This window comes from Bombina bombina, chromosome 3, assembly GCF_027579735.1.
Source record: "Bombina bombina isolate aBomBom1 chromosome 3, aBomBom1.pri, whole genome shotgun sequence".
NCBI classification, from domain to species: domain Eukaryota; kingdom Metazoa; phylum Chordata; class Amphibia; order Anura; family Bombinatoridae; genus Bombina; species Bombina bombina.
The window spans coordinates 1003731680-1003755966 of NC_069501.1; the positions used below are offsets into that span (position 1 = coordinate 1003731680).

Genomic DNA, 24287 nt, shown 5'->3' on the forward strand with positions numbered 1-24287 from the left:
GCAGAGGCTCAGGGAAGACAGGTTACAGCAGAGGATGAGGGAAGACAGGTTACAGCATAGACAGGACGATGACTAGACACATAGGAGCTCGTATCTGAAGACAGACCTTGCACTAGTTTCAGGTGATGCAAGACTTGACAATAGAGTAGCAGCCAGAAGTTCTCCGAAAATACAGAGGTAACCAGGTATGCTCAGGGATTACAGAGGACCAGGTGTACTTAGAAGCTGCAGCAGACTAGGGGGTATATTTACCAAGCAGCTGAAGCTTCTATCTACCCCGCACTTTCCGTCTCGGCGGAAATGTAAGTAAAAAAGCAGCGGTCGCTGCTCCTTAACGCGTCTGCCACCTCTGAGGCAGCAAACAGCAGTCAGCCCAATCAGATACTATCGGGTTAATTGACACCCTCTGCTAGCGGCCGATTGGCTGCGAATGTGCAGGGGCAGCATTGCACAAGCATTTTACTAGAAATGCTTATGCAATGATAAATGCCGACAGTGTATGCTGTCGGCATTTATCGATGTTCACCCGCACATTGATAAATCTACCCCTAGGAGAGAACAGGTATTGAAGCAAACAAGGTAAGTTCAAGAGCAGCAGTTGATAAAGTGCTCAAGAGCTGCAGCTATAAACAGGAAACAGTCAGACTAGTAGGATTTGGAGTTTAAAGTAGTTTTGCAAATCATTAATAAAGTGAGATTTATAAAAGTTTTTGAAACATTTATAGGAAGTATCTCAGAGCAGAGAGAGTTTGTAAAATGAGGTAAGCAGTACTCACAGTAGGCAGGGTAGTCATTTGCGGCAACAGGAAGACAATCCAGCAGTATAGCAGTTCAGGGGTAAACCAATAGAAGGACCAGACAGGCAAAGTTTAGTAACAGTATAGCAATCTAGCAGTTCAGGGGTTAAGCAGGCCGGGTGGTCAGACAAGCAGAGTTCAGCAACAGTATAGCAATCCAGCAGTTCAGGGGTTAAGCAGGCAGAGTGGTCAGACAAGCTGAGTTTAGCAACAGTATAGCAATCCAGCAGTTCAGGGGTTAAGCAGGAAGAGTGATCAGACAAGCAAAGTTCAGCAACAATATAACAGTCCAGCATAAAGTAATACAACACCCAGGAGTTACATTAGAAAGAAGGGTTACCAAAAAGGTTAATTGCACATGTCACATATTAGCATCATCACACACTATTAAAATGGATCAATCAGTATACAGGCCCTTTAACTTGTGATTTATTGCTGAATCCACAACATCACCATTTCTTTTCGTATTAAACATGAGCCATTAGTTTTTGGATTACAAAATTGGGGCAATAAAGAAGCAGATAATGATTTTGTATTCTTTTCAGAAGGTAACAATTTTGAGTTTGGGTATTAATGGCATTTTAGGATTAAGATCACTTGAAAAACACACTGACAATAGCGGCTGAAGTTCAGAAATCGTTATCTACCAAAAACAAGTGCAAGATTGTGATCAAAGCCTAACAAGTTCTATTTAAAAACTACTGTTTCGTTGAGAAAAAACAAATTATGCCATTTCCATACCCTCTTATCTCACCTTGCATTGTCAGTGTATGAAGGAAATGCTTGCAAAGGGCTCTGAGTTTGTTGAAGTACGGGTAATTGCATATTACTATAAAAAGAAAAACAAACCATCCAATTATTACTTTATATAAACAAATCTGAACTTTAAACAATAATATCTGATTTTTTTTTTTTTTTTTTTTACATGACAGACCTGACAATTTCTAGTGATTTATGATTGTGCCTTAAATGCATTATAATAATATCCATTCAAAGGAAGAAAATATGTTATAAAATAAAGTTCACGCTTTTAACGAAAAAGACACAAGGAGCAAGAAATGCATAATTAAACAGAACTGACATATTAATCAAAAAAGTCATTTTTATAATTATTTTTATTTTATGTACAGTATATAAAGCCAGGGAGTCTCATTCTATTATACAGGGGAAAAGCAGGAATGATTCAGCCCATAAAGTACTGTAGTGTTAGGACCAGTCAACACTGGGACACCTTGTAAGTTGGTGACTGACTAAGCTGAATATTGTGAGACTAAGATCACTATTTTAAAATAAAAGCATAGGCGTTTTATGCAGGCAATTGTTGCAGCATTTAAATATGTTTTGTTTATTTGCAGGGGGTTGTGCATCAATACCCCCTGTTTTGTGTAATTATTTGGTCTCACTGGCTGCACTATATATATATATATATATAGGCAAAAATAGGTGTATGTGCACTCTCACCAACGTTCCACAGCTCTCAGGGTGCTATGCAGTGGATTGTAGATATATAAAGAAAAGAAGCACTCACTGACCTTTCATCAAAATGTGGCAAAGTGATTTTATTGCAATAAAATGTTGATGAAAAGTCAGTGAGTGCTTCTTTTCTTTATATATATATATATATATATATATATATATATATATATATATATATATATATATATATAAATACAAAATCTCCATATATTAAAGTATTTTATTATTGCACTATTGTTTGCAGATAACTTGTTTGAATGTCACTATAGGGTTGATCACACTCCTTTGGAAAAGTTTATCCAATGATTAATACCTATGATTATTAATACCTATGATGATTAATACCTATGATGATTAATACCTATGATGAATAATACCTATGATGATTAATACCTATGATGACTAATACCTATGATGATTAATACCTATGGGGATTTTTGTAAATAAATTATTTTACTAAGCTTTTCCTAACAATTGCTATAAACCCCTATGTATTTAACATTCTGCACAAGGGTTTAAGCTACCTCCAGGAGAGCAGTTCACTACTGGAACCTCGCTGAACACATTTGGTGAGCCAATATGTTCATAGACACCAGTTACCAGCTAGATCCCAGTTAACCCATTGCTGCTTCTGAAGCTACCTACAATAGGTATGCTTTTTGACAAAGGATACCAAGAAAATGAAATACATGTATTAAAAGCAGTTAATTGAAAAGTCTCTTAAAGGGATATGAAACCCATAAAATGTATTTTGTGATTCAGACAGAGCATAAAATATAAAAAAAGTTTTTAATTTACTTCTATCATCAAATTTCCCATGGTATCCTTTGTTGAAGAGACACCTAGGTAGGTGTCTGGAGCACCACATGGCAGGAAATAGTGCTGCCATCTAACACTCTTGCAAATGGAAAACATTCTTGCAAAATTGCTGCCATATTTTTTTTTCAGAAATGGGCATTCGCCTGAGCTTATCAACAAAAAGATTCCAAGAAAACAAATACAAATTGATAATAGAAGTAAAATAGAAAGTTGTATCTGAATCACAACAGAAAATGTTTGGTTTCATATCCCTTTAATGATTATGCTGTTTCTGAACCATAAAAGTTTAATTTTGACTTTTGTGTCCATTTCAATGTAATCCACCTGAGACACTTTGCACAATTCTCCTAACAGATAAACTACATTAAAGGGACACTCAAGTAAAAATGTAACTGTAATGATTCAGATAGAGCATGCAATTTTAATCAACTTTCCAATTTACTTCTATTAACACACACCTAGATTACGAGTTTTGCGTTACGGTTTTATCGCTGAAAAAATGGCCAATTCAGCGTAAAAACAGTAACGCAGCCATTACGAGACTTGTCGGTATAGCTATACTGCAAGCATTTTAGCCTGTAACGCAACGTCAATCAGCACTCAAAAAATTTTTATGTTTTTGCGTGGGATTTCCATAGCGCTGGTATTACAAGTTGTGCAATGATGCTAAAATGCTTGCGTTACAGCCTATACCGACACGATCCATTCCGCTATCTGAGACCAGTAGTTATAAAAATGTTTCACAAAACTCATAACTAAAGTGTTACAAAGTACACTAACACCCATAAACTACCTATTAACCCCTAAACCGAGACCCTCCCGCATAGAAAACACTATTTAAATCTTATTAACCCCTAATCTGCCGCCCACATCCCTGCTACTATAATAAAGTTATTAACCCCTATTCCGCCGCTCCCAGACAACACCGCCACTAACTAAACCTATTAACCACTAAACCGCCAGCCCCCACTAGTAATTAAACTGATTAACCCCTAAACCGCCAGCCCCCCCACATCGCCACTAATAAATTAAAATATTAACCCCTAAAGCTATCACCCCCTAACTTTAAATTAAAATGACAATATCCCTATCTTAAAATAAATAAAAACTTACCTGTGAAATTAAAGAAAACTACGGTAAGTTTAAACTAACAATTTACCTAACATAACTATTATACTAAATTTAAATAACTACCAATTAAAAAAACTAAATTACACAGTAAAAAAACACTACTAAAAAAATGTAAGTCTAAAATTACAAAAAATAAAAAATACTAAATTACAAAAAATAACAAACACTAAATTACGAAAAATAACAAACCAAATTATCCAAATGCCCTTTTCAGGGCAATGGGTAGCTTAGGTTTTTGTTACAGTTAGGTTTTTTATTTTGGGGGGTTGGTTGGGTGGTGGGTTTTACTGTTGGGGGGTCATTGTATTTTTTTACAGGTAAAAGAGCTGATTTCTTTAGGGCAAGGTTTATTGTAGGCTAGGGTTTTTTATTTTTTGGGGGGTGGGCTTTTTTTATTTTTATAGGGCTATTAGATTAGATGTAATTGTTTTTATTTTAGATCATTTTCGACTAGATTATGAGTTTTGCGTTATGAGTGAAAAAGCCTCATAACGCTGCTTTTTGACTACCGCTGGAATTACGAGTCCTGCAGGTATAGCGGTACAGCACACTTTTTTGGCCATAACGCAACGTAACTACCGCACTTTTAAAAAAGTCCTTTTTCAATGGGACTTCCATAGTGCTGGTGTTACGAGTTTTGCCTGGGAGGCCAAAAAGTGAGCAGTACAGCCTATACCGTCAAGATTCGTACCGCCATCTAAAGTCAGTAGTTATGGGTTTTATGTTACAAATCTGTAGCATAAAACGCATAACTAAAGTGTTACAAAGTACACTAACACCAATAAACTACCTATTAACCCCTAAACTGAGGCCCTCCCACATCGCAAGCACTATAATAAAATGATTAACCCCTAATCTGCCGCTCCGGACATCGTCGCCACTATAATAAACATGTTAAACCATAAACGGACGCACTCCCGCATCGCAAACACTAGTTAAATATTAATAACCCCTAATCTGCCGCCCCCAACGTCACCGCCGCCACTATACTAAAGTTATTAACCCCTAAACTTAACCCTGATTCTAACCCTAATACCCCTAACTTTAATATAATTAAAATAAATCTAAATAAAAATTACTATCATTAACTAAATAATTCCTATATAAAACTAAATACTTACCTGTAAAATAAACCCTAAGCTAGCATTGTAGCTATCTTAGGTTTTATTTTTATTTCACAGGCAAGTTTGTATTTATTTTAACCAGGTAGACTAGTTAGTAAATAGTTATTAACTATTTACTAGCTACCTAGTTAAAATAAATACAAATTTACCTGTAAAATAAAACCTAACTTGTCTTACACTACACCTAACCTTACACTACAATTAAATCAATTACATTAATTAAATACAATTAACTAAATTACCAAAAAAATAAACACTAAATTACACAAAATAAAAAAGAAATTATCAAATATTTAAACTAATTACACCTAATCTAATAGCCCTATCAAAATAAAAAAGCCCCCCCCAATAAAAAAACCCTAGCCTAACTAAACTGCCAATAGCCCATAAAAGGGCCTTTTGCGGGGCACTGCTCCAAAGAAATCAGCTCTTTTACCTTTAAAAAAATACAAACAAACCCCCAACAGTAAAACCCACCACCCACACAACCAAACCCCCCAAATAAAGTCCTATCTAAAAAACCTAAGCTCCCCATTGCCCAGAAAAGGGCATTTGGATGGGCATTGCCCTTAAAAGGGCATTTAGCTTTTTTCCATTGCCCAAACCCTAAGCTAAAAATAAAACCCACCCAATAAACCCTTAAAAAAAAACTAACACTAACCCCCGAAGATACACTTACAGTTTTTGAAGACCGTACATCCATCCTCATCAAGCCAGGAGAAGTCTTCATCCAAGCGGGCAGATGTCCTCAACGAAGCCAGGAGAAGTCTTCATCCAAGCGGCAAGAAGTGATCCTCCAGGCAGCAGAAGTCTTCATCCAGATGGCATCTTCTATCTTCATGCTTCCGACATGTAGCGGCTCCATCTTCAAGATATCCAGCGTGGAGCATCCTCTTCTGTGGATGGCTACTGAAGAATGAAGGTTCCTTTTAGGGACGTCATCCAAGATGGCGTCCCTTGAATTCCGCTTGGCTGATAGAATTCTATCAGCCAATCGGAATTAAAGTTGAAAAAATCCCATTGGCTGATGCAATCAGCCAATAGGATTGAGTTTCAATCCCATTGGCTGATCCAATCAGCCAATAGGATTGAGCTCGTATTCTATAGGCTGTTCCAATCAGCCAATAGGATTGAGCTAGCATTCTATAGGCTGTTCCAATCAGCCAATAGAATGCAAGCTCAATCCTATTGGCTGATTGGATCAGCCAATAGGATTGAAGCTCAATCCTATTGGCTGTTTGCATCAGCCAATAGGATTTTTTCAACTTTAATTCCGATTGGCTGATAGATTTTATTTGGGGTGTTTGGTTGTGTGTGTGGTGGGTTTTACTGTTGGGGGGTTGTTTCTATTTTTTTTTACAGGTAAAAGAGCTGATTTCTTTGGGGCAATGCCCCGCAAAAGGCCCTTTTAAGGGCTATTGGCAGTTTAGTTTAGGCAAGGGTTTTTTTTTATTTTGGGGGGGCTTTTTTATTTTGATAGGGCTATTAGATTAGGTGTAATTAGTTTAAATACTTGATAATTTCTTTTTTATTTTGTGTAATTTAGTTAATTGTATTTAATTAATGTAAGTGATTTAATTGTAGTGTAAGGTTAGGTGTTAGTGTAAGACAGGTTAGGTTTTATTTTACAGGTAAATTTGTATTTATTTTGACTAGGTAGCTAGTAAATAGTTAATAACTATTTACTAACTAGTCTACCTAGTTTAAATAAATACAAACTTACCTGTAAAATAAAAATAAAACCTAAGATAGCTACAATGTAACAATGGGCTCTCCCCATTGATGTCTATGGGGAAATTGTGCGCGAACACGTAAAACCAGCTCAAAGCAGCGCTGGTATTTGTGTGCGGTATGGAGCTCAATGCTGCCATATTGCCTGCTAACGTCGGGTTTTTGCAAACCTATAATAGCAGCACTATAGGGAGGTAAGCAGTGACAATAACTTGCAAATTATTACCGAACCGCTCATAATGAAAAACTCGCAATCTGGCCGTTTGTTTGTTATTTTTCGTAATTTAGTGTTTGTTATATTTTTGTAATTTAGTATTTTTTATTTTTTGTAATTTTAGACTTACATTTTTTTAGTAGTGTTAGTTTTTTTTTAATGTGTAATTTAGTTTTTTTAATTGGTAGTTATTTTAATTTTAGTATAATAGTTATGTTAGGTTAATTGTTAGTTTAAACTTGTTTTTTTTAATAGGTAAGTTTTTATTTATTTCAAGATAGGGATATTGTAATTCTAATTTAAAGTTAGGGGGTTGTTAGGTTTAGGGGTTACTAGTTTAATTTAGTTTTTTGCAATGTTGGGGGCTGATGGTTTAGGGATTAATAGGTTTATTTAGTGGCGGTGATGTGGGAGGCCAGAGGTTTAAGGGTTAATAACTTTATTTAGTGGCGGCGATGTCGGGGAGCGGCGGAATAGGGGTTAATAGTTTTATTATAGGGTTGGCGATGTTGGGGTGAGGGGGAATAGGGTTTAATAACATTAATATAGTGGTGGCGATGTCGGGGAGCGGCAGAATAGGGGTTAATAACTTTTATTAGTGGTGGTGATGTCGGGAGCGGCAGATTATGGGTTAATAACTTTATTGCGGTGTCGGCTATGTCGGCTATGTCGGGGGCGGCACATTAGGAGTGTTTAGACTTGGGGTTTATGTCAGGGATTTAGGTTTAAAAGTAACTTTTTTTTCCCATAGACATCAATGGGGTTGCGTTATGGAGCTTTTCATTTCGCGCTTCAGGTGTTATTGATGTCTATGGGGAAAGCGTGCATGAGCACGTATCCTCAGATCTTGGATTGTGGAACTTATCGCCACCATATCGCATGCACAAGGCGGCTTTTCAGAAACTTGTAATGGCAACATTATGGAGGGTGAAATAACACAACTTTTGTTGTGTTCGTTTCGCACCCTCTATAGCGCAAAACTCGTAATCTAGGCGAAAATTTGCAGTTTTTTTTATATTCTTACACTTTTTGAGTCACCAGCTCCTACTAAGCAAGTGCAGGAATTCACATAATATACGTAGATGCATTTTTGATAGGCTGATGGCTGTCACATGATACAGGGGGCAGTGAAAATAGACATAACTTTGAAATTTGTCAGCAAAAAATCTACTTCTCACTTATAGTTCAGACTAAGGGGATGCTGCTCCCGACCCATTCCGCTTCAGGTCTTCCTGAAGCGGAAGTTAATAAGCGGCGGCGGACAGCAATCAGCTAGATAAGATACTATCGGGTTGATTGACACCCCCTGCTAGCGGCTGATTGTCCGCGAATGTGCAGGGGGTGGTATTGCACAAGCATTTCAACAGAATTGCTTGTGCAATGATAAATGTCGCACATTAGTAAATTGGCCCCTATGTGCTATTGCTTGTGTTGTCATCATGCAGTTGATTATGCAAATCTACTGTATTTACTGGTCCTTTAAGGGTTTAATATTTGTGTAGCTCTGGAATCTAATCTGTCTATTTAAATTTTAAGCTGTGTTAAAGATTCCAAATTCATGGGTCTTTCAAAGCGTAGGAAGATTTTTTTCCTAAATAAGACTGTATCAAACTCACCAGACAAATTGTGGCTGGCTCATTGCCACAGGTATGCACAGAGGGGGGCTTGCAATTGGAGATGAGGGGAACATTGCAGGCCTAAAACAAACAAATATTTTATGAAATGTGAACTATATAGAAAAAATAATAAAAAACATTGACATCATAAAGGAAAAAGTTAAAAGGGGAAAAAAGAGAAGATAAAATAAAATGATAATCAAGTGATAAGAATGGACAGAGGTAAAACAAAAACAGGGTAGCTTAGGGAAAAAAATAATATAGGGTGTGTAAAAATACACGGTAATAAAGAAACTGTAATGATTACAATATTTTTTGAAGAGAAATATGTACATATGCACACAAATGCATATGCAAAAGTATACAAACACACTGAAAATAAAATAAAAATCAGTTTGTAAAAAAATAACAAAAGTGATGTACAGGTGATATCTTTATTAGCTAACTAACACCAAAATTACAAGTTTTGCGGTATGGCTATACCACTGAAAAATTGGCATTTGCGCACGGAATGGCAGGTCACGCGTATTACAAGTCGTGTCGGTACAGCTATAACGCTATCGTTTTAGCCTGTACCTCAACTTTCCAATTCGCACTAAAAAAAATGGCTTTTGAGTGTGGAATTTTCAGGTCACCCGTATTACAAGTTGTTCAGTCAGGCTATTACGCTAGCTCTATAGCTTATTCCGCCACGATCCATTCCGCGATCAAAGACCAGTAGTTATGGATTTTGCAAAACAAAAATGTTTCACAAAACTCATAACAAAAATATTACAAAGTACACTAACATCCATAAACTACCTATTAACCCCTAAACCTCCATCCCCCTGCATCGCAAATACTATAATAAACCTATTAAACCCTAATCCACCAACCCCCTTCATCGTCAACACTAAATTAAAGTATTAAAGGGACAGTCTACACAAACATTTCTATTGTTTAAATAGATAGATAATGCCTTTACTACCCATTCCCCAGCTTTGCACAACCAACATTTATTGTTATATTAATACACTTTATAACATTTAAACCTCTAAACTTCTGCCTGTTTCAAAGGCTATATTGACATCCTCTTAATCACATGCTTTTATATTGGCTTTTCACAACAGGAGACTGATAGTTCATGTGGGCCATATAGATAACAATGTGCTCATGCCCGAGAAGTTATTTAAGAGTTAGCACAACACAATACTAAATGCAAGTCAATAGATAATAAATCGTCATAGTCATGTGATCAGGGGGCTGTCAGAAGATGCTTAGATACAGGGTAATCACAGAGGTAAAAAGTATATTAACCCGTTCACTACCGGGACATCCAAACAAAAACTTGCCCAAAATACCAGAGCATTTTTAGCATTTTTGCTATCACTCTAATCGCAGAAATAGACCTTGTTTTTATTAATTTACCTATCGAATCTCTATATATATTTAATTAGGCAACCCAAGGTATTGATCTAGGCCCATTTTGGTATATTTCATGCCACTATTTCACCGCCAAATGCCATCAAATAAAAAAAATTGGTACTTTTTTCACAAACTTTTTCTCACTGAAATTATTTACAAACAGCTTGTGCAATTATGGCACAGATGGTTGTAAATGCTTCTGTGGGATCTCCTTTGTTCAGAAATAGCAGACTGGCTTTGCCATTGCTTTTTGGTAATTAGAAGACCGCTAATTGCAGCTGCGCACCACATATCTATTATTCTCAGCAGTGAAGAGTTTAATTAGGTAGCTTAAAATGTTAATTTTAGCTTTAGTGTAGAGATAACCCTGCCACCTGGCACTTCCCAACCCCTGATCCCTCCCAAACAGCCCTCCCTCACCCCCCCCCCCCCCCACTGGTCACCCCCATCTTAGGTACTGGCACACAGTTTGCCAGTATGAAAAAGTAAGGTTTTTTTTTTATAAACTATATATATTTTTTTTAGATTTTCTGCAGTGTAGGATCCCCCTTACCCCACCTTCCTGATCCCCCCAAATAGCTCTCTAAACCTACCATGCCCTAAATACTGCCGCCATCTTAGGTACTGACAGCTGTCTGCCAGAGGATCCCTGTACCTCAACCCATATCTGGGTAGCTTGGTATTCAGACTTCATAAGATCTTCCTCTTGCAAATTTCTGCAACACCCGGGATGGAGAGACCATTCCCCCGGATGAAAGGATTGTCTCCTGAGGAAATCTGCTTCCCAGTTGTCCACACCCAGAATGTGGATCGCTGACAGCAAACAAATGTGGGTTTCAGCCCACTCCAGAATCCAAGATACTTCCCTCATAGCTAAGGAGCTTCTCGTTCCCCCCTGATGGTTGATGTAAGCCACAGAGGTTATATTGTCTGATTGGAATCCAATAAACTGGGACAAACCCCGCAGAGATCAAGCCTTCAGAGCATTGTATATTGCCTGAAGATCCAAAAAGAGATTGGGAGGGAGCTTTCCTCCGGAGTCCAAAGGCCCTATGCCTTCCTGGCACTCCAAACAGCTCCCCATCCTGACAGACTCGCAACGGAAGTCACAATCACCCAGGATGGTCTTAAGACGGACGTCCCTTGGGACAAGTGATCCGGAAAAAAACACCAAGAGAGGGATTCTCTCGATTGGATTTCCAGAGAAATCTGTTGAGACAGATCCAAATGATCGACGTTCCACTGCTTTAGCATGCACAGTTGCAACAGTCTAAGGTGAAACGTGGCAAAGGAAATTATGTCCATGCTGGACACCATGAGACCAATCACCTCCATACCCCGAGCCACAGATGGCCTTAAGGAGGTCTGGAAGGAAAGACATGTTGAAGCTAGCTTGCAACGTCTCTGGTCCATTAGAATATTCTCATTCTAATATAGTACCCATGATTCTACCCTGGTACTTGATAAAAGAGAATTCTCTCTATTTATCTTCTATCCATGGGAACAAAGAAGACAGAGGAGAGATTCCAAATGGTCCACTCTTCAAAATATTTCTTGAAGCCATAGCTAGACCAAAGGTAAATGCAATAAACTGGAAGTGCTGGTCCAAGAATGCAAACCGTAGGAACTGGAAGTGGTCCTTGAGGATTGGTATGTGAAGGGAGCATGCTTCAAATCTATCGTGGTCATGAACTGCCCTTCTCGAATGAGTGGAAGAATGGACCTTAATGTCTCCATCTTGAACAAGGGGACAATTAAAAACTTGTTTAAGCACTTTATGTCCAGAATCGGACGGAAAGTTCCCTCCTTCTTCAGGACCACGAAAAGGTTTGAATAGTATCCCAAACCTCTCATTGCGATAGACACCGGGACAATAACTCCTAAGAGGACAGATCCCGTATGCACCCCAGAAAGGCTTTCCTCCTTTCTGGTCAGGAAGACAGAAAAGAGAGGAAGATCTGCCCTTGGATGACTGAGACTTGAAACCTATCTTGTAACCCTGAGCTATGACCTCCAGAACCCATGGATCCTGCACGTCCCTGAACCAAGCCACTGAAAGAGCGACAGAGCTTGGATTTATTCCAGGAACGAAAGGAACAAAAATTGCCCCCTAGACTAGTTCATATTCTCTTGCGGTAGGAGGGCACCCTTGCCCCCTGTGACCATGGAGATAATTGAGTCCAGGCCTGGACCAAACTAAATCATTCCCTTAAAGGGGAATGAAAGAAGTCTACACTTAGAAGTCATATCCGCGGACCATGACATCTGCTAGAGCCCGATGGTCCTGAACAGAAAAAGCTGAAACCGCAGCATTCAGGCGAATAATCTGCTTATTAGCATTACCAATAAAAGAATTAGCAACCCTCAAGGCTTTAATTCTTTCCTGAATAACATCGAGGGGACCCTCCCCCTCAATAAAATCCCGTAAGCCCAAGCAACCGTGGCAACAGTCGCCGCCAGTTGAAACAAATATCCTGTATGTTCAAACATCTTTTATCCATGGGCTCTTTAAATGAAGATCTATCCCCAAGCGGGATAGTAGTATGTTAGCAAGGGTGAAGATAGAGCCATCCCTTTTAGGGACGGAACCTCACAACTCCATTGAGAGTCCAGGACCGGGAACAAATTGTTAAAGGAAGAAGAGGGCAAAAAGGAATCCAATCCTGTCCCATTCCTTCTCAATAATGTTTGTCATCTAACAGGAGCAGGGAAGGATAATTTACTACCCTCTCCTCAAACTCTATCCAATTTAGGAATCAAAGGTTCATTAGGCAATTTGGCCTCTGGAACCTCTGAATTCGCTAAAAACTTCCCTTAGAAGAAAGTGCAAATTCCTAAAACTAAAGTCTGGTTCCTCCGCAGCCGGAGGTTTTGAGACAGCAGTCTCCGACCCAGAATGTTCATACTCTAAAGTCTCAGAAAGAACTTCATCCTCGGATAACCCTATCAGTTAAATCCAATAAAATATCTGATGTACTCTAGGAAGGAGTGTAATATGTAACCTTTCGCTTGTGCTTAGCAGGGCGATGTAAAGCAATAAGGCCGCAGACACCGCCGTCTAAACTGCACAATAACGTCTGGTGAAAACAGGCCCCCTCCAGATAGAGGATCAGCAATGCTACGGGAAACTGCTTGTGTAGAGGGATAAGAATGTAAGGTACGCACCTCACTGGATGACAACTCCTCAGAGGTGGACGGCTCAGTGGTATAAAAAATGTTTGATATTATCACATTATCAAGACATATGGAACATAATTGAGAGGGCAGATCTAAGGCCTCCTTACAACATAAACAGGAATTACTCATTAGGAATAGAGGGAGTACCCTCTAAAGTAACAAAATCCTCCATCGCTAGTGAAATAACCGAAGAACTATAGAAATAAAACAATCTTATTTTATTTAAAAAAATGGCACCTTTATACCCCAATGGCTGGGGCACTCACCACCTCCAATGACCCAGACAATACAGAGATTTATGACTCCTCTCTGACAGACACCCGGTCAGGAAAAAAGGAATGAATCACATGGTGCACAATGCAGGACAATCACTGCTATAAGAAAAAGCGCGCCAAGCTTGTAAGCTGCACAGCTCTCAAAGTGAAAGTGAAACCTGTATATTCCATAACAGCCTATGAGCCCATAACATCTCACACATAAAAGCAGCATAAAATCAAATAAACATATAAGATTATTAGCCAATGTTCAATAATCCCCCTCAGGAGATATTAACCCTTGATTCTATACAGATAAAAGGAGCCACACTGTGACCCTGTCTTCTTGCGTTATCATACATGTATAAAATATGAAACGATCTTACCAGAATCTATGCCGTGGAACAGTAACATGGCCCTTCAAGTGTGACAGATTGTAGCAGAGCTTCTGACATGGATATGAGTGAAGAAAGCAGGCAGCGAAACTTGTCAACGCTGTTTGCTTATGGAGCTGTTAATACGAGTCGGGATGGTTTCGCAGAAAGACTCTCCCTGCATCTCCGGACTTTTATCCATGCTCTCACTGAGAGTCTGACAGGACTACTTAAAACTCCAGTCCCATCTCGAAGAGTACTACCCTCCATAAGAGACTACTCCGAAATCTTCTAACACTTCTCTGCCAACCTCCTGTGATGAAAGGCAAAGAATGACTGAGGTTATGAGGATGTGGGGAAGGTATTTAAGCTTTTGGCTGGGGTGTCTTTGCCTCCTTCTGGTAGCCAGGTTCAGTATTTCCCACAAGTAAGGAATGCAACTGTGGACTCGCAGCGCTATGGAAAGTGCGGTACCGCTAAATATTTTGTGTTATTTACGCACTGGGTTTAGCACATAACTTATAATCTTGCTCTAATAGTGGATACAGTTGCAAGCTTTCAGGACACTGAGGTCTCTTCTCATGCATTCTCTGAAAGCTTGCAACTGTGTCCACTATTAGTTAACTAAGAGTATTACCTGTACAGCACTTTTGTTATTTTCTGACTAAAGAATTTGTATTTTATTTGATTACACTGGCCAACATGGTACTGCCCTTTTTCTGCATAAACACACGGAAATAAACTCAATCCCAGTCAAAGTCACCGGGATTGTAAAAAAAACTCAGTCCCAATACAGGAATTAACGGGTTTACAGGAAAGTAAAATGAACTAGTGCCACTTACTGCATTGTTGGTATTTGTGTAATATCTGGGTACATTCCTTTCCCAGGCAATGTATCCATCTTGTTGATATTTTCTTCTTCTGGTTCTCTGGTAAAAAAACAAACACACAAAAAAACTTTAAAAAGATGTGCAACATCTTGTTATTTTTACCACATTGTCATTATTTGAAGCAAATGATACATTTCGGTTTTATCAGTTACTGTTTGACTTAAAGGGATACCGAACCCAGTTTTTTTCTTTCATGATTCAGACAGAGCAGGCAATTTTAAGCAACTTTCTAATTTACTCCTATTATCAATTTTTCTTCGTTCTCTTTATATCTTTATTTGAAAAAGCAGGAATGTAAGCTTACGCACTGGCCCATCTTTGGTTCAGCACCTGGGTAGCATTTGCTGATTGATGGCTAAATGTAGCAACCAATCAGCAAGTGCTATCCATGGTGCAGAACCAAATATCGTCTGTCTGGTAAGCTTACATTCCTGCATTTTCAAATAAAGATACCAAGAGAATGAAGAAAAAGTGATAATAGGAATAAATTAGAAAGTTGCTTAAAATTGCACGCTCTGGGGCCTATTTATCAAAGGTCTTGCGGACCTGATCCGACAGTCCGGATCAGGTCCGCAAGACCTCGCTGAATGGGGAGAGCAATACGCTCCCTGCAGACTCGCGGCCAATGGGCCGCCAGCAGGGGGGTGTCAATCAACCCGATCGTACTCGATCGGGTTGATTTCCGGCGATTCCTGTTCGTCTGCCCTGATGAGGCGGACAGGAATCACCAGAAATCAACCTTTAGTGTTTATTGTTGTCCACTATTTTACACTTGTCTCATGCAGGAAACAGAAACTTAATGCAAATATTTGGAACCTAAAGATATAAATGAGAAAAGAAAAGGCACATTTTTTATAGTGAACAAAAATATAAAGACCTGATTGCAAATCCTGTTATACACTACAGAGGAAAAACAACTCCATGAACAGTTGCTTAGCTTTATGCATTTTACTCACTTTTCTTACTAAACCTCTGACTTTAGGCGTTAAACCAATTCATGGCAAGTATAAGGTTTTTTTTATTCTTAAAGGGACATGAAAAAATAAAAAATCTTTCATGATTTAGGTAGAATAGACAATTTTAAACAACTTTCCAGTTTACTTCTATTATCAAATTTGCTTCATTCTCTTGGTAGCATTTGTTGAACAAGCAGCAATGCTGTAGCAGATCATGTCCACCGCACATCGATAAATGCCGACAGCATACGCGTCGGCATTTATCATTGCACAAGCATTTCTAATTAAATGCTTGTGTAATGCCGCCCCCTGCACATTCTCGTCCAATTGGCCGCTTACATGGGGGTGTCAATCAACCCGATCATGTAAGATCGGGCTTATTGCTGTCCGCCGCCTCACAGGTGGTGGATGAGTTAAAGGGCCACTAAACCCAAAATCTTTCTTTCATGATTCAGATAGAGAATATAAATTTAAACAACATTACAATTTACTTCCATTATTTATTTTGCTTCATTTTTTAAATATCCTTATTTGAAGAAAAAGCAATGCACATGGTGAGCCAATCACATGATGGTTCTATGTGCAGCAACCAATCAGCAGCTAGTGAGCATATCTAGATATGCTTTTCATCAAAGAATATCAAGAGAATAAAACAAATTAGATAATATAAGTAAATTAGAAAGCTGTTTAACATTGCATTCTCTTTCTAAATCATAAAAGAAAAAAATGTGAGTGGCATGTCCCTTTAAGGAGCAGCAGTCTTATGACAAGAGAAGGAAGCAAATTAAATAATAGAAGTGAATTGGAAAGTTGTTCAAAATTGTATGCTCTGTCTAAATCATGAATGTCTAATTATGACTTTACTGTCCCTTTAAGAATACAGCTTATCTATGACAATATCTGAGATTATTTATTGGCCATTGCTAGATTTACCATTTCCAAGACGCAGTAGTGGGAAGGGGGAGGAAACAAATATGCCTGTATGTGTTTTCTTTATACTCCTGGGTTCTGTATGTTATACTTTTATATTGCATAGTTATTGTTATCTTCCTTTGCTTTATTTTATTCTTTTTCCTATTTACCATTTACCCTGTACCTGCCTCTATAATCTGCCTCATCAACATGTCTGCCAGCTTCTCACAAGCCTTCATCAGTTTCCTTTTTATGTCTCAGTAATATTTGTACAATCCTGGTGCGTCTTCCCGATTTAATGCCTATAGTATCGTATGTGTCTAATTTGAAAGCTCATTGTTTTCCACACTGTGGGCCAAATTACGAGTGCAGCACAAACGTTTGCCCTCGAGCAGTAAGGGGTTTATCGCGGCTGTTTGCGCTTGTAGTGCTTACCGCTGGTATTATGATTTGAACGTAAATTCGATCATTTGAGCGCAATAACGATTTACACTAGAATGATTGCCGAAACTTCAGAGCTCTGATTAACTGTTTTGCAAAACAAAAAAAGTTGCACAAAATACATCAACAATATATTACACAATGTAGTTACACTCATAATAACACCATCTAATAAAAACATATTTAAAAAAAATATTGCACACAAAAGTTATAAAGGCTCAAAGATATGAGGTCTCAGGTGTTAGAAAAAAAAGGGCAGGCAAAGGGCTTTAACATAGAGATACATATGTATACATGTCTAGAGATGCATATGTATGTCTATATATATATATATATATATGTGTGTGTGTGTACAATTGTATTTATGTATTTATATGTATATATATATATGTATTTACAGACATATACACATATAAACACATAAATACATATGTACACACATATACACATATAAACACATAAATACATATGTACACACATATACACATATAAACACATAAATACATATGTACACACATATACACATATAAACACATAAATACATATGTACACACATATACACATATAAACACATAAATACATATGTACACACATATCGACACATATAAACACATAAATACATATGCACACACATATAGACATATACAGAAGTGCATTGGAGCCCTTTGCAGTTAAAGGGACATGAAACCCAAATTTTTTCTTTCATGATTTAGAAAGAGCATACAATTATAAACAACTTTTTAATTTACTTCTATTATCTATTTTGCTTCATTGTCTTGATATTCTTTGCTGAAAAGCATATCTAGATATGCTTAGTATGCTGCTGATTGGTAGCTGCACATAGATTCCTCCTGTGATTGGTTCACTGTGTGCATTGCTATTTCTTCATTAAAGTATATCTAAAGAATAAAGCAAATTAGGTAATAGAAGTAAATTGGAATGTTGTTTAAAATTATTTTCTCTACCTTAATCATGAAAGAAAATGTTTGGGTATAGTGTCCCTTTAAGTAGATGAAAACATGTAAAATCATATTTATGCAATATTCATATTTAATAAAGGTTTTAACTATGTATTTATTGTGACTATTTCACTTTCCAATGTTCTTCACAAAGGGGAATATGTTGTAGAAATTTATAAATAGATATTCCTATATTTATCTATATCTATACCTATATATAATCATCTCTCTCTCTCTCTCTCTCTCTCTCTCTCTCTCTATATATATATATATATATATATATATATATATATATATATATATATATATATATATTTCTGACTGGGAGTTCCGCTGCACAGCTGATTTCAGATTAAATATGTCCTGATGAAGGCCTGAATGAGGGCCGAAATGTCGACCATGTTTTGTTGATATTATGAATAAAGAAAAAATTGGGTTTATGTACAAATCCTAAGAGTGCCCTTCTATACACTGATCTATATATATAAATAGGTATAGATATATATTGTACTAAAATACCATCAGGTATATGTAGAAATATTTATTTAAGAATAAATAGAACATATTCTTGTATGTGAAGAACATTGGAATGTGAAATATTCATTTTTTTATGTCGGGTTACTGCACTTGAGAATATGCAATCAGGTTTGCACGAGAGTGGGGTGTTCTTCCCCCCCCCCCATTTTTTTCTAAGGGGGAATACGTGGACGTGCACACAATATTCTAACTTTGACTTTTTGCGCTCTTTTGGTTAGCGTGCAAGTGAAAAGTTTACTTTCAACTCATAATATGATAGCAAAAGAACATGCACAAAAAGATTACTTCTAGCGATTTAATGCTCGAGTGGGAGCGTTTATTAGCGCTCCACTTGTAATCTGGCCCTGTGTCTCTTGAATACATATTCATTTGCCATCAACAAGACATCTTTTTTCTTTTTTACGATGTTCATTCCAAAAGAAAGAAAAATGTTCACTGAGCCACAAAAGTAATATTCTAAATACTGTACAATAAAATTATATACCAATTAAAAGTATTTTTTATGATATAAAACAAAAATACTTCAATATAATATTGAAATTTTTATAACTAAATCTCAGCAACAGCTGATAACGATCATACAAGATAACATTAGATGGCTTTAATTTTATGATACAGTTTCCAAATTGCAGCACTTAAACCAGGCAAATAGGTTGTCTAACAGCAAATATGAATAAAGGTCAAAATAAAGAGAAGCCATAAACTTCCTGTTGATTGCTTACCTATCTAGTTTCATCTGAATTGTAGCCTTTTTATACCCATTTGGCAATTCCGTCTCCTCTGTGGGTAGAAAGACAAATAAAGAAGAGAGGGGGGTTATATATGGGTTGTTGGAAGCAAGTGGGTTTTATGTGGGAAAAAAAAATCATCTTGAATAAAACAAATATTGATGAAGATGTTAGTTAACATATTCTACAAACTGACTTAAAAACATGTCCATTTATCTTGTACTGCACATAGAGATCAGACCAGCGTGCTGATATGCATCATATTATTAAGAGTTGTTTTTCTCGCTGAACTCCATAGTAAATATCGTTCAGGTCTTATACAGAAAATATATAAAGGAAACAAACTAAAGCGAGGGCAGTTAATTTACACATCACATAATATACAACTAACTTTTATAGGAACATTGGTTATTATTGGTTATAACATTGGTGTCACCAGTAACTGTAAACCCAGTTACCTGGTCAGACCACCACTCCATTCACTTCTCCATTGTATCACAATCAACCAGACACCAGCCTCAGAACCTGGTCAAACACCGCTCATTAAAAGGGGTGACACCACTGGAGCATCACATATGGATCTAAGTGAACTAATGGGCACCTGCGAAGACCCCAGCTCCTTAGTCCGACTCTACAACAAAACCATGAGAGACACCCTAGAAAGCATTGCACCATCTCGCACACGCACTGTCCAAACCCACAACAATACACCATGGTTTGATAGCTCCATCAGAGAAATTAAAAGAACAGGACGTAAGCTCGAGAGAAAGTGGCGCAGAACACATGATCCAGAGGATAATGCCACTCTTACCAAACATCTAAATAAATATCAATCCAAGATAACTCAGAAAAAATCTTCATTTTTATCACGCGAAATTGCACTCTCCCACAATAGACCCTGGCAACTGTTTCGCACTGTAGAAAGGCTCTGCAAACCAGCATGCATGCTTAGCCCCACCAACTTTTCTCAGGATAAATGTGAAGCATTTGCAAACTTCTTCAGAGACAAGATTTCCTCAATCCGAACCGCTATCACAGCAGGCCAAACAGTTATACACCAGAACCACTACAATGGAATGCCAGATTGCCCCAGTTTATGGTCCACATTTACAAATGTGGATATAAAAGAAGTTAAAAACACCATACAAAAGTTGCACCCTACTACGTGTGACTTAGACCCTGCTCCAACTCAGCTCATATCTGGATGCATTGAAACACTCGCCCTAGTCCTCACAAAAATAGTGCAGTGTTCACTAAAAACAGGAGACTTTCCAGATCCTCTAAAAGAAGCTGTGGTAAAACCACTCCTAAAGAAACCTTTATTAGACCCAGACTGCATGACTAATTACAGACCAGTATCCAACCTCCCATTTCTGGGGAAAATAATTGAAAAAGTAGTGGCAACTCAACTGCAAGCCCATCTATCACGCCTAAACATATTCGATCCTTTCCAGTCAGGCTTCAGATGCCGCCACAGCACTGAAACAGCGCTAGTCCGAGTGCTAAATGATCTCCTCATGGCAAGAGACAAAGGTGATTACTCCATTCTAATCCTCCTGGATCTCTCAGCTGCATTTGACACCATTGACCATAGGATTCTAATAGAGCGCTTGCAGTACATCTGTGGTCTAGGAGGCACAGTCCTTAACTGGTTTAAATCTTTCCTCGCTGGTAGATCACAGAGAGTAATATCAGGATCAAGCTCATCAGCACCAACAGAACTGGCCTGCGGAGTTCCACAAGGATCTATCCTGTCTCCCATGCTATTCGCAATTTACTTACTACCACTGAGGGACATCATTAACCGACATGGCCTAAGGTATCATTGTTACGCTGATGACACACAACTCTACTTCTCCTTTGCTCCAGATACTACAGACCCAGCATGCCGCATAAACAGTTGCTTAACAGACTTCATAGAATGGATCAATGCTAGCTGTCTCAAAGTGAACCCGGACAAAACAGAGTTACTCTTGGTGAGGGGACCCCGGGCATCAAAAATATCCCACGATCACCCAACTGGCCTGGAGCTTGGAGGCTCTGAACTCGTAAGTTCAGCAAAGGTACGAAACCTCGGAGTGCAGATTGACGCTGGACTATCTTTTAAACAGCAGATTTCCTCCGTAATAAAATCTGCCTACTTTCATCTGAAAAACATAGCCAGGATACAACACTTAATTCCACCGGATGATATGCCAACATTAATCCATGCATTTGTATCCTCTAGGCTAGATTACTGCAATGCACTTTACTTGGGCCTCCCAAAAAAAGAACTCCATCGCCTTCAGACAGTACAAAACGCAGCAGCCAGACTATTGACCAATCAAACTCGCTCCTGCCACATAACACCGGTTCTCCACTCCCTGCATTGGCTTCCTATTAAATGGCGAACATATTTTAAAATTGGCCTGCTGACCTTCAAAGCCTTAAACAACCAAGGCCCACAGTACCTGAAAGAGCTCCTGACACCCTACATCCCATCCCGTTCACTTAGGTCAGCCAACACATCCCTCCTCTTAGTGCCAAGAATAAGGACAAACTCAGGCTACAGAGCATTCTGCCACGCTGCCCCTACTTTCTGGAACTCTTTACCGTGCGCAATGAGAGAGGCACCATCCTTACAGACTTTTAAAAAAAAGCTAAAGACCCACCTCTTCCATCAAGCATTCAGTCCTCTTATCTGACCTTCAGAAACTCCTAACTTTTATGGATTATGTTGGTATATTTGTAAAGTGCTTTGAGTCTCACAGGGAGAAAAGCGCTATATAAATCGCAAATTATTATTATTATTATTATTATTTAAATACACAGTTTCTCTTCATATTATTTTTTGTAATGAACAATGTTAATGAAAAAACATATATGAAAAATAAACCAAATCGTATTTCAGTGCTACCTATAACTCACACTAATCTTACTGATCACTGTAAGTTAAAGTATAGATAAGAGATAACAGGCCCGGCTTATCTACCTAATACATAAATTGTCAAACCTAGTGTTAAAGCCTGTTTAAAAAATCCAAGGTCACAGGTTCAAATCCCAGCAGGGCCGACACAGCCCTTCATCCTTCCGAGGTCGATAAAATGAGTACCATTAAATTGGGTAATAATAACAACTATTACTATTCAGCTGCCGATTTGGTTAATTCCGAGAGCGAGCGCTGAAAAAAAAAAGCTGGGAGAAAGGCGCTATATAAATACTAGTTATTATTATTATTATTATTATATGTATCAAAGAGCATCTGTTTTTCTTGGCGGTATTTCATCTGAATGGTTAACTAATAACCTTTCTGTAAAAAAAATAAAAATATTTTGCAATTCAAATATACTTCTTCTTTCTAAAATTAACCTATTTTTTTAATTAAACAATGCTTGAAGTTTGTTATATTTTATAAAATAATGTAACTAATAAAATTACAGTCTGAGTCATTGAATAACAGGAACCAAAGAGTCTCATATGAACCTTTAGGTCAGTGCTTTCCAAACTGTGTGTCGTGACACATTAGTGTGTCGGCAGCAGTGTGTAGGTGTGTCCCTGCTTTAACACAAATATTTGGGAATTTAACATTTTTGGGGGGTTTCCGACTTTCTGCCTGCCTGCTACGCATATCACGTGGTTGACACCTAGTGGGTCACAGATCATCTTAACCTATTGGCGCAGCTCAGCGGGAACTGAAACTATTCCCATTGGCTTTGGTGGAACATTGACTCGTGTCTGCACGTGTAGACTCCTCAATCGGCTCGTGACTGCATGTGTAGTCAGTGAGTGGAACAGCAGTGTGTTTGCAGCACGGGCAGTAGTCAGTCAGACTCGCAGAGCTCTGAGGGTGGCAGCTTAAATGCTGAGCTGAAGTCAGAAGTCAAAGTGTTGTTTTTTTTCCTTTCAGCTAGCTCCCAGTAGTGCATTGGATAGGAAGTGGAAGCTTAAAATGCTTGATGATGAAATGCGAGTGTCTTTAGCTAATATTCCACCAAATATTCAGAAACTTTGTTCATCCCATCAACCTCATACATCCCATTAAAATAGTAAGTAGCTATTGGTGTTATTAAACTTTTTTTAATTCTTGCACATAATTACATACTGTTATTTGTAAATACATTTAGTTATTATATAATTTATGTATGTGTCCGTATCTCTTAAAACAAATTAGTTTAACCTCCTGTTTGCTAGTACAACTGAATTACTGTGTCGCAAAATGATGTAGGTCTAAAAAGTGTGTCACCAACATGAAAAGTTTGGAAAACTCTGCTTTAGGTAGTGGAAGGACATACTTAAAGGGACAAAAGGGGCTGATTTATTAAGTGTCGGACATGATCTGCTGTAGCGATCATGTCCACCCGACATCGCTGAATGCCTGAAGGCTCGCGCGGAAACAGATGTATCTGGCTCCATTCGGGCCATGATAAATTGGCCCCAAATTGTAATTCCCCATAAAGGCCTAGATTACAAGCATAGTGCAGAAATACAAGTGGTTTGTAACTTTATCATCCCTGGAGAGCAATCCATAACGCTTGCATTTTTGTGCTAGCATTACAAGTCTATGGTTTATACACATATGACCGGATATGCGTCTGTGGTCCCATAAGGTTATAATAGAGTTCTGAAATCCCAATCAGAGAATAGGGCTTAGCGGACATAACAAATAAAATATAGCACAAAGAGGTTGTGATGCCAGGCATTTAACGGTACAGTACATATATAACCTATTATACAGTACATATGTCTTGATATAACAGTGTATGCTTCA

The 24287-nt window shown here is 38.0% G+C and overlaps 1 protein-coding gene across 3 annotated transcripts in view; it reads right to left on the reverse strand.

Moving 5' to 3' along the window:
• The window catches only part of STAT6 (signal transducer and activator of transcription 6), a 465172-nt gene that overhangs the window by 20517 nt on the left and 420368 nt on the right, over nucleotides 1-24287 (reverse strand). For all 3 annotated transcript variants that reach the window (XM_053708174.1, XM_053708172.1, XM_053708173.1), the window contains exons 16-19: nucleotides 19535-19592; nucleotides 14960-15046; nucleotides 8909-8989; nucleotides 1552-1626 (exon numbers count right to left, since the gene is read on the reverse strand). In XM_053708174.1, the coding sequence (XP_053564149.1) occupies nucleotides 1552-1626; nucleotides 8909-8989; nucleotides 14960-15046; nucleotides 19535-19592 (301 nt within the window). The remainder of the gene's footprint in view (nucleotides 1-1551; nucleotides 1627-8908; nucleotides 8990-14959; nucleotides 15047-19534; nucleotides 19593-24287) is intronic.